General features: G+C 44.5%; 1 protein-coding gene across 1 annotated transcript; it reads right to left on the bottom strand.

The window, feature by feature from the left end:
• Window positions 1-1,364: 1,364 nt before the first annotated feature.
• Window positions 1,365-11,024, bottom strand: GNG10 (G protein subunit gamma 10). Its single transcript, XM_053370619.1, has 3 exons — window positions 10,833-11,024; window positions 4,195-4,326; window positions 1,365-2,398 (listed from the first exon to the last, which is right to left on the bottom strand). Exons 1-2 carry the CDS (start codon window positions 10,911-10,913, stop codon window positions 4,201-4,203), a joined length of 207 nt encoding a protein of 68 aa, XP_053226594.1. The 5' UTR covers window positions 10,914-11,024; the 3' UTR covers window positions 1,365-2,398; window positions 4,195-4,200.
• Window positions 11,025-11,733: the final 709 nt, after the last annotated feature.

Below are 11,733 nucleotides of genomic sequence, written 5' to 3' on the forward strand. Positions count from 1 at the left end.
AGGGGGGAAAGGTTTAAAATATTGATATAAAAAACAGCTTAGGGGTTGGTACATTTTTTTAAAACGACAAGCATTTTCAGAGATTTTTTAAGTTTCTCATTTTGACTCATCCTCTAAACAGATCCTGCAACTTACTTTCAAAAAGGAACCACAAAACAAAAACTGGCTTTCTCTCCTGTTTGAATTGCAACAATGTTATAATTCAGCAATGTTTTTAAAGCCGCATAATTAGTACTTCTTTATTTGAAATACAGGGAAAAAGAGAATGTCATGTGTGAGGAGAGAACAAAAATAGTTTTTTGAGAGATTTTAGATGCCCGTAAGGGTTTTTTATCTTAAACATATTATGAAGGAATGCTGTGACTCAAACCGTTTCCTAGTATTTGCCTAGTATTTGCCTAGTATTTTTTATCTTAAACATATTATGAAGGAATGCTGTGACTCAAACCGTTTCCTAGTATTTGCTGAGGTTGTCTTCCTTTCCTCACCCAGTGGAACTGCTTCCACTTTTTTTCATCCCTATAAATCATAGGTAGGATTTTTTTTTCAGCCTGGTGGACCAAATTCTTATCTCCACCAGCCCTATGGGCCAAGTGTAGCAGGTTGGCGACAGTGCCTTTTGAAGTTTCCAAGTGGAAACACATTTCAAAAGTGCTGTCTCTTAGCCCCAATCATCTGACCACACCTTTACTTGCCTTCCACCTGACATCACATCAGATGCAGGCCAGGTAGGTGTGGTTTGAGAAAAGCAGCCTTGCAGGTCAAAGCAATGTAAGGCAGCTATCTCAGGTGACCAGTTTTGGATGACTTGAAGGGTTGCAGAAACAGGTCTGACCAGGGACAACTACTGGGAAATTCCCTTGTACAGGTCTTACTGAAATACTGTTGTCTGACGATGCACATGGTACAAAAATCCAAACTCGGTTGTTGGCATGTAATGCTTTCGGATGATTGACCGATACTGGAAATCAAAATCTTTTAACAGGAGAGATTTTAACATACATACTCGGGAGTATGACTAAATTTCTCCTGGCTTTAGGGGCATCCAGGGGACCAGCTCTGGATTCAAACCATTTCCTGGGACGCTTCCACCCATCCCCTTTTTGATGGTGTTGGAAGAGGGCGACGCCAGCAAAGGATCTCCCTCCAATTTCGGAGATGTTTCTCTGACTTTTGGAGGGTAAATCTTATGCTAGGAGACCCTGCCTGGGTTATAGTTTAGAAATAAGTAATCTTATGTGCACTTTCTGAATTCCTTCACTGGATATCAGATTCATTTTACACTGAAAACTCCCCCATCAAAAATATTTCAGTTCGCTACCCAAAGTGCTTCCTCTTTCAATACAACAGAGTGTCCCAAATAGTTAGGGAAAGAAATTTTTATTTAAGCTTCTAATATATTAATACAAACAATGGTGTGTAAACAGAATATTTTTTTTTTAAAAAGTAAACAGTCTGTGTGTGTGTAAAAGTGCTCGATAAACAAAAATCAAAGGCACCCCACCCCAAAAACACATTTGTACAGGTTCCAATAATGTTGCAAGCCTTGAAAAAGTGACCTATAGAAGTGTTTATGTAGTGTAGTCTTCTTGTCTGTAATTACCTGCCGAGTTACAGTTTAGACATTTCAAAGAAACAGTTTTCTGTAGAAGCGCAATAAAAACTAAAGACACACTAAACCAAGTATGGGGGATTTGGGGAATTCTATCTATGTGGCAGATGGAACCAGCTATTTTTGTATTCTCAATGCTTTCAGGAATAGCAAAAGAGCAATGTTTTATAAATAATATTTCTTTCCATACTGGAGAGATGGGCACTCTCACTAAAATGGGTTCACTCCTGCCAAAATTTAGAACTTTCAAGTCTCCAATTTCAAAAAGGAAGTTAAGAATGTTATTGAACATGTCCCACTGAAATTAATGGGAAATGGAGCCTGATCCTATGCATAGTTACCCAACAGGAAGTCCAAATGAGGTAAATATGCACAGCATTGCTGCATTAAAAGGATTTACCTTTGGCTGGGTCATGCCTAGTGAACATTTTTATCAGAAAACACAAAGCGGCTACTAAGGAGGTACCTAGTGAGTGTCTCATTCAGGCACAACAACAGATCAAGAAGTCATTTGGTAATTTTCTTTTCCAGAATGTAAACATCTCAGGGGAGTAAGTGTAGAAAAGAAGCTGATTCAATTACAAAAGGAAAGCCTCTTCCTTAAAAAAATGCTTTACACAAGTATTAGTAAAAGATCTAGTCAGTTACAAAGATAGTCAAGCAGACTAATAAATATCTAAAGATACTGTTTTGGCCACACAGAAGTAAGGGCATAGACATGTTTGTTGAAAAGAAGGCTGCCAGGATTTCCTCTCACGTCTGAAGAGAACTTTTCAATAACCTTCCCTGCAATATAGGAGGGGGAAAAGCTTTATCAAAGGGTTGTCTTCCGCTTCACAAGTTAATCACAGCAGTAAGAATCCTATCACTACAACAGACAAAAGTTTGTGCCCATGAAACAGCATGCAAAACATCTGCCTGCCCACAGAGACTCACACTGCACCACACGTGATATCCCTGATCATTTTATTTAAACATAATTTGTATGCCATTTAATTTAAAAAACCCCTCTTAAGTGGTAAACAAGGACAATCACGTATTAAAAACAAGCATTGAAAACAAGCTAACATGACATTTTAAAACACAGATAAAATCAGCAATCTTAAAGCTGTTATACATGTTAAAATCACATTCGAAAATTAGGTGCATAAAATGTTTTTGGCAGGTGCCAAGAACGATAGCAAAGGTTCCTGCCTAATATAAATGGGCAGAGAATTCAGGGGCTGCCACACTGAAGGGTTGATGCCTTGCAAGTGTGGAATGGACATTACCTGGCGCTTGTAAAAGTGCCAATTCTCTAGATCTAAGTGACTGAGTGGGGCTGGGTTGCTCAGTGTCAGGGATGGAGAGTATACTTTGCTCTCCATAAGACAGGATCCCCAACTGCAGTGGTTTACTTTCCCTGCATCCCGCCCCTGTTATATGAGCAAAAGGAAATCAGCCAAAGTTGGGAGAAATTAAAAGTGCACTCACACACTCAGGGATGTCAGTGGGAAGTGTAAAACCTGTTGCCTTCCCCTACTGACATTGTTGGCTACTTAATGAGCATTAAAGTCCAGTCTTTGGGGGATGTAGGTTTGTTGCACAGCAGCTCCAAACCAACTTTAATTGTGCAAAATTACCATAATTTGCTGCTATGTGACTGAACCCAACCTGAAAAAAGTGGCCATCTGGCAGCAGCCAAGGGTTCTTAAAACTTGCTGAAGTCTAAGATTCTGAACCAAGCTGGAAGTAAATTGTTCGTCTCAAATTGAATCCAGTGTCCCCTACTGGTAGATGCCATTTTTATTCTCTACAATTTTACTTGGCAAGAGTTACATACATCAAGCCCTACACACTCTTGAGGAGAAGGTAAGATGGTAAGCTCATTTCCAGACTCTACTGCTTTGGACTGCAGAGGAGAGCTCCTCTACAATGACACTATTCAATGCGTATTTTTAAAAAACCCAAACTACCATGCTTGGGAAAAGATGCTAATTTCCTATATGTAGGGAATTGTTTTGTATGGAGGAGCAAGTCATTTTATGAGCTTCCACCTGCTCTCTGAAATGGTACCTTTTAAAAAACAGGTTTCCTTCCTCATCCGAGAACGGCACACTTGGTTGCACAACTCGGGAGTAAAACGCTGTACCCTAATGTAGATTCTAAGGATACGGTTTATGCCAAAGGGATGTGTGGCTCTTGGGATTTTTATTTTTCTTCTTCTTTGATCAGCAACTGCTTGTGCCACATTACAAATAGTTTATGTATCTCAAAGTATTTTGCAATTGTTTTTGTAACTTTAAAAGTATTTTGCAGCATGGGTATAACAGCTGCCCCTCCCAGATCAAGTAAAACAATAGAAATAATTTAACTAACTGACCAATCACATAGGTTCTGCCCCCCCCCCCACAAAAGGCCTGCCCCCCCAACAAAAATCCTGGCTACACCCATGTTTTCCAGTGCAGTAATTTGGGTGTGCCAGCTATTTTGGGAAACAGAAGCCCCCAAACTTGTCTATTTAGTTTCATGTCCTCCAGAGTTCATTGGATCCTGCCCTATGCTCTTAAGAGAGATGCAAGCTTCTGCAAGGATCACCATACCTGTCTTCAGAGCAACGCACAGGACCTGGGCTCTCGAAATGGGTTGCTTCCCGCAGGAACGCCCACAAGCAAGGCATCTTTGCAAGCATTCTGCATACAGTACTGCTGAAGCTCTGCAGCTGCCTGAGAGACCTGAAGGAGAGAAAAACACAGGAGAATGTAACAAAGGGTTCTTCTTTTTTAGAAGTCGCCGTGACAATGTTTCACTGCAAATGGAAGATGCAAAACCTGAATGTCATTCACGGAAACTGAAAGGCACTAGGTTTAAGGCGTTATTTCCTTGTACATCGTGTAATAATTACCTGCGGATTTTATTGCTGCAGAACATAATGACAGTTATTTGCATAGATGCTTAGGACTAGTTAAAAAAATGAAGGCTAAGTAAGTTTGTCTGTTTATTCCTGGCAGGGCTCCTGCAGCTTGAACAGCTGTGAGACCATCGAATGCATATGGAGCCCTGCTATTCATATAGTTTAGCACCCTGTTTCCAACAGAGGTCAGCCAGATGGCTCCACGAAGTACAGAAAGAGGCTATGAAGGCAATAGCCCTCCCTGTCCTCCCCAAGACCCAGCAATCAGAGGTATACAGAGATATTGAATTTAGCTTTTGTGCCTAATAGCCTCTGACAAGAGTTGAGGTTTGCAATAAAAAATGCAACCACTCCATTTTATTCCGCCTCCGTGTTTTTCATCTCCCCTGCCAAACAGCCAGTCAACATTCCGCGGCCACTGAGCATGCTCAGTCTTCACGGGTTCCTCTTACATGCCCCGCCCCCAACCTTCTGCAAACATCAGGGCTTACCCAAGCCTGCTGATACCTCCCCTCTTTTGCACCAGTGGTGCTTCTTTTGGCTACAATAAGCAACGGCACCTGCAGCCTGAATGCTGGGAATAGGAAGAATGACAGAAATACCCAACCAGAATCGGTCTAACAATGTCATTGGCTATAAAAGCTAAAGGAGAACTCTGGGAATTCTGTTTGGGACACACAAAGCCTGTTCATATTGGATTTGGGATGCTTCGAATGCCCGTGGTATAAAAAGGCATTGCAATTTTATAGTCTTTGCTTATTTTTATGCATATTATTGTATTTTAGGTTGGTTTTATTCTTGTTTTATTTCTGCTTTAATCATTGTCTTTAAAAGCTGCGTTGAGTTCAGCTTTTGAAAAAAGTAACCACCGTAATAAATGAAATAGCATTTTCTTTTTCACACATGTTCTGGTCCTCATCAGAGGAGCTCCAAGCAAGATAAGGAACACCACTAAATCCTACCTTAGTCCTGTAGTTTCCAGAATATTGTCCCATTAAGGGTAGGAGCTGTAGCTTTTTACGAGGACAAAAGACAAGCCTTAACTGCATTAGCTTGGGAGCAGGTGGCAAAGTCCCTGGAGCACGCTGAAAATAAATTAATAACCCTCAAGCTCTGTCTGAATCTCTTAGCAGATGGCTGCATTTTAGCTGCAAAAAGGTTAGCAGAAGGAGAGTGTGTGGTGTGCTCCACTGATTAGCAAATTATTTTACTGCTTTGTACCTGGCTGAACTTTGCGCAGGTATTGGAGGAAATTAAATTTTAATACAAGGCAAATGTAAAGCTTTGGAAATTTGCGGTAGGGAAAAATCCTGCCACTCCAAACTCCCCTCCCTTCTATTCCAACTCCTTGAATTCGTTTTATATGAAAAAAGGTTGAATAGGTATTTTTCCAAAAATAAAAATAAACCAATAACACAAGAAATGAGCATGTCTCATTGCATCCAGCTTTTCTGCAGGGAGAGCTTGCTTTTACGGTGGTACTTCAGGTTACATATGCTTCAGGTTACATACGCTTCAGGTTACAGACTCCGCTAACCCAGAAATAGTACCTTGGGTTAAGAACTTTGCTTCAGGATGAGAACAGAAATCGTGACATGGCGCATACCCTCTAGTCAGAATTCAAAAAAATTACCCAATGGCGTATTAAATTCCATCGCCCAAATTCTTCCTAAAGTGAGAGTTAACCTGTAATAAAATCTCATTCCACAGAACAGCAAGACGAAGTACACTGTTCATTAAATGCTCCGTATTACAGTGGTACTTTGGTTTAAGAACAGCCCTGTTTACGAACTATTCGGTTTACGAACTCTGCAAAACCAGAAGTAGTGTCCCGGTTTGCGAACTTTACCTCGGTCTAAGAACGGAATCCGAACGGTGGAAGGGCACCGGCGGCGGAAGGCCTCATTAGGGAAAGCGTGCCTCGGTTTCAGAACGGTTTCGGTTTAAGAATGGACTTGCGGAACGGATCAAGTTCGTAAACCGAGGTACCACTGTATTTCTTATTTCATCATTATCTACACAGCAGCCCTGGTGTACTTGGGATCCCTAGAGGGATCATGAGCACAGGCAGGTCTCTGCCCCACGGAGCTCGCCATCTGAAGTTTAACAATTGGGAAGAAAAAACAGAAAGAAGGATGGCAGAGGCGAGATGGGATTGTGCATGTGAGTCAACCAATGAATATTTCATGTTAATGAACTATATATAAATGATTAATAATAATAAAATACAACTACATCCTCCTCCTGACTACTACAACCTAGTTGTGCAGATACAGGCAGTTCCACTTTCCCAGTGGCCTATTCAAAAGCAAATGACTGCCTTATTCTACATCATCCTGCCAGGCCAAATCAAAGCTGAGTTTGTGATATCTCAGCATCCCCGGGGCACAAAAACCTCTGAGTGGAAGGTGCATTTATTAATAAGTCGGCAAAACACACACAGCTTACAGCAGCACTTACATGTCAACTTGTATCTGCAGAAATAAGAGGCTGGGGCCAGCATTCATTGTGCACCATGAATAGCATGGCTGAGCAGCTGAATATACCACGGACAACAGCTAAACATAGGAAACTGCCTTATGCAGGCGACTCCTCACTCATGCGGGAGTTACATTCCGGCACCCCACGCGCATAAATGAAAATCGCGTAAATGGGGAGACCCTCTCTGCTGTTCTTTCTCCAAAATGCTACTCTTCAAAAATCAAAAGCGCTGTATCAAAAATGCCTACAACTGGAATTGAGGCTCTGGGGCTGGCAGGAGGCTGGAGGAAGAGCAGGAAGGCGGCAGCTGCTGCGCTACCGTGCACATCAGCTCTTGGGCGGGGAGGCTCAGCAGCCTAAACAAAGCCCTGCTGCGCCTCCAGTCTCTTCTCCGTCAATTGTGCACAAGTGTGTGGGGGGGATGCCTGTATCAAGTTAGATGATTGGTTCTTCTAGCTCACTATTACCAGTGTCCTTCAACCTTGGGTCCCCAGACATTGTTGGACCACAACTCCCATCATCCCCTGCTAGCCTAGCCAATGGTCAGGGATGATGGGATGTGTAGTCCAAAAACATTTGGGTGACCCAAGGTTGACCCAGGATTGACTCGCCAGTGGCTCTCCAGGGTTTCAGACATGGGGCATTCTTAGCACTTCCTCAGAATCTCCTTAGAGCTTGTTTATGTGTTAACAGAGCATTTAAAAGTGGTTTTGCCTTCCTGTTTTCCTCACGCCAAGAGAAATTAAAATTAGAAATCAAAATGGAGGTATAAGCAGTAAAAAGTAAGTGACATGCATCAACTCCATTTGAATTGTCTCTTTTAAAGCTTCAAAACCCAAATGTGCTACTGTTCGTACCCCAATTTTATCCATTTCTCTGAAAAAAGTATGGATTTTTGAAACTATCTGGAGCGGAGTACCCTCTTTTGAAGTACCGTGTGACTGAATGTCATGTAGTACAATTCTATGAATTCAATGGGACTTACTCCCGAAACACCCAGAGGGCAAAAACTGCTGTGCTGATTTACCTAGGAGTAAGTCCCATTGTAAGGGACGCGGGTGGCGCTGTGGGTAAAAGCCTCAGCGCCTAGGGCTTGCCGATCGAAAGGTCGGCGGTTTGAATCCCCGCGGCGGGGTGCGCTCCCGTTGTTCGGTCCCAGCGCCTGCCAACCTAGCAGTTCGAAAGCACCCCCGGGTGCAAGTAGATAAATAGGGACCGCTTACCAGCGGGAAGGCAAACGGCGTTTCCGTGTGTGGCTCTGGCTCGCCAGAGCAGCGATGTCACGCTGGCCACGTGACCCGGAAGTGTCTCCGGACAGCGCTGGCCCCCGGCCTCTTAAGTGAGATGGGCGCACAACCCTAGAGTCTGTCAAGACTGGCCCGTACGGGCAGGGGTACCTTTACCTTTAAGTCCCATTGTATGCAGAGGCTGGTGAAGGCTGATGTGTAAGGTTCAGCACTGTAGGCAAAACTTAACGAAGATACAGCTGCTTTCGAGATTTCTGGGATCTGCTGCTAAAAAGTAAACTTTGCAGAACGCGGAAGTAAATAAAGCACCACAATGCCATCAAATTCCTAATCAATGGAGGATCACTACCCTGTCTCACCCCGATACATAACTCGGGACTGATTCCCTACCTCCTGTTTTATTCAAGTAAATAATGTGTTTGAAAACTTAGGCATGTCTACTTGGAAGTAAACCTCTCTGAGGGGCCAAGGTCCCTTTGTATAGCAAAGGAAATCACCTCTCTCTGAGACCTCGAAGAGCTGTTGCAAACTAACAGCAGGAAACTTTGAGGCTAATGTTTGTGTGACCCAGTAGTATCAACCATGTTCGACAGGACTAAAAGCTAAGTAAGGGTGCAACTCTGAACAGGACTGAAAACCTATCAGCTATGTGTTGGAGAACCCTGCTGAATTTAGTAAACATATACGCAGCCTAAACAAGCCTTTCAGGATCTGGTACCTTTCAGATGTTTTTGATTACAATTCCCATCAGTTCCAACTAGCATATCCAATGGTCAGGCATGATGGGAACTGGAGTCCTAAACATCTGAAAGGCACCACACTGGGAAGGCTGAAGTCTTCTCTTTTTAGATGCTGCTGAGAAAGAGAGAGTGCTTTTCAGAGTTCAATTAGATTTACAGAAATTGGTTAATATTACCAAGCAAACTGCAAGGCTAGGATTTTGCTCCTAGCTGTCATTATCCTCTCTTTGAATCAATTTTGTGTCACTGATGTGCTCCCATCCAACTTGACACAGTCTATTCCTTTGTCCTGTTTTATTATAAATTTTGAAAAGTTTGCTTTCTGGTTTTTGTTCTTGTAATTCCATGGGAGAGCTAGTCTAATAAAAGCTCTCTGAGCCTGTGAAAGTATCCACTCAAGAGGGCATTTACACAAAGGCCATTCTTGTTGACAAAACACTGCGAACCTCTTCTGTGATCGCAAATTAGGGGGCGCCACATCTCATTCCTACTATCCACAGTGCGCCTCTTTGGGAACAAAGGCGTATTTCAAAGCGGAGCCAGAGTGGCAGCCAAAAGAATTAGCAACCAGGCAAAAGCCTTAAGCTCAGCTGCTGCCAGAAATGAAAAGTATAATTCTAAACCTCCTTAAACGCTACAGAATTTATGAGATGGTCTAGAATGGGCTTCAGTCGCACATTCTCTCAAACATATGATCACAAGGGTTGCCAAAGATTAAACCATTGTCTGTCAATTTTCAGCATTCCCCACAAATATTCTGTGCCCCGAGTATTTCACAAAATGTAAGATTTAAATGCAACGGCCACAACCAATTAAATAGTTCAGTACAAAACTACAGTAGAGCACTGACAGCTGTTCGTTCAAAGCAATAAAACACTGATAAACAGTCAGATAATTAACAGTGCGCTAAAAACACATCAAAAGTTTCCATGTGCCAAACGCATAGGAGCAAGTTAATTAGTAATATCCAGTACCAAATAAACACCAGCGTTAGATCCACGTTTAGCAATCCATCTGGCAATTCATAGTAGGAAAACTAACCAAGATACCTCGCCCATTTACATAGGCGCCGACTCCATGGGGCTTGAGGGGGCCCGAGCCCCCTCAAAAATTCGTTTGGGGGGGCTCCGCCCCCCCAATAATCTCCGGCGCCCCTCCAGCAGAGCGCCATCGCCGCCCCTCCCCCAGCCCAAAATGCACAGGGGGGGCGGGCTGCATGCCTCCTGCCCTCCCTCCCGAGCAAAAGCTCCACCCAATTTCCTTTGGAGCTGATTAATAGGCGCAGCACGCTCTCCCCTATTCGCTCACGAGGAGGCGGCGCCACTTTATTTGCATATTCATGAGCTTATTTATTATTCATGAGCTTTCCCGGGCCCCCCCAATATTTTTTATAAGTCCGCGTCGCTGCCCATTTATTTTTTTAAACTAGCAGCAAGAGAGGAAAATAAAAAAACCCTACGAAAACAAAAACCCTTGGAAGCAAGCCGAGGGAGGCCTAACTATTATCAGTTAAGGACGCCAAATAAAGCCCCATTTTTGTCAGATGAGACGGTCTGGCTCTGAACGAGCCAGCGAACGGCCTCTCGCCCAGCGCTGCAAAAGCCAGCTGCGAAAGTGCGCGTTTTGTTGCAGGCCGAGAAGATGCCCCTGCCCCTCTGTGCCATCGGAAAAGGAGAAAAAGCTTCCCGATTCGCCGACGGCCTGATTTGCGATTCAGCTCCTCTAGAAGGAGCGGCGATGGGAGAGCGATGCCTCCTCCCTCCACTATACCGAGGACAAAGGACGCCTCGGGGTCTGGAGAGCAAATGGAGCCGCCGCGCGTCCGGCTCTCCGGACGCCAACCAAGCAGCTCTGCTCACCCGGATCCTCTCCACGCCGGCCTCCAGTTTCAGCTGCTCCACCAGGCGGTGCATGGTGCTGAGGCTGGAGTTGGAAGACATGCTGGCGGCGGCGAGGAAGACGCGAGCGCTCGGGGTCTCTCTGGCGCGCGGCGCCCGACTTCTCTTGCAGTGCCAGCGCCGGCCGAAGCTGCGCTCCCGACGCACCAGCCGAGCGCCGAGGGGGAGGAGGCAGCGCCCAGGCAGGCTCCCCCCACGCACCCCCCCCACCCGGGGTTGCGCCTCCCGGGCCCGGATGGAAGGCGAGCGCAGCCGCTTGGCGCTTGGAGAGGAACGCCTGGAGTCAGCTAGCGTATAGTGTACTTATAATAATAATAATTTATTATTTATTCCATCTGGCTGGGTCCCCCCAGACACTCTGGGCGGCTTCCAACAAAACACTAAAATACAACAACCTATTAAACATTAAAAGCTTCCCTAAACAGGGCTGCCTTCAGATGTCTTCTAAAAGTTTGGTAGTTATTTTTCTCTTTGACATCTGGTGGGATGGCGTTCCACAGGGCGGGCGCCACTACCGCCTGGTTCCCTGTAACTTGGCTTCTCGCAGTGAGGGAACCGCCAGAAGGCCCTCGGCGCTGGACCTCAGTGTCCCGGCAGAACGATGGAGGTGGAGACGCTCCTTCAAGTGTACTGGACCGAGGCCGTTTAGGGCTTTAAAGGTCAGCACCAACACTTTGAATTGTGCTCGGAAACGTACTGGGAGCCAATGTAGGTCTTTCAAGACCAGTGTTATATAGTGTTATATACCACATGAATGGCAATGCCCATAGGAGCATAGGCATAGCCAGGATTTTTGTTAGGGGCCCCCCAAAAGTTGTTCACCTTTTTTGGGGAGATCACAAATAAAAATCCCTCCCAAAAG

The sequence above is a fragment of the Podarcis raffonei genome, chromosome 17 (genome assembly GCF_027172205.1).
Source record: "Podarcis raffonei isolate rPodRaf1 chromosome 17, rPodRaf1.pri, whole genome shotgun sequence".
Classification (NCBI taxonomy): Eukaryota; Metazoa; Chordata; class Lepidosauria; order Squamata; family Lacertidae; genus Podarcis; species Podarcis raffonei.

Coding starts and splice junctions, on each gene's coding strand:
- GNG10 (XM_053370619.1), bottom strand. CDS start 10,913: ATGTCTTCCAACTCCAGCCTCAGCACCATGCACCGCCTGGTGGAGCAG. Junction 4,327..10,832: donor CCGGCGTGGAGAGGATCCGG/GTGAGCAGAGCT, acceptor TCTCTCCTTCAG/GTCTCTCAGGCAGCTGCAGA.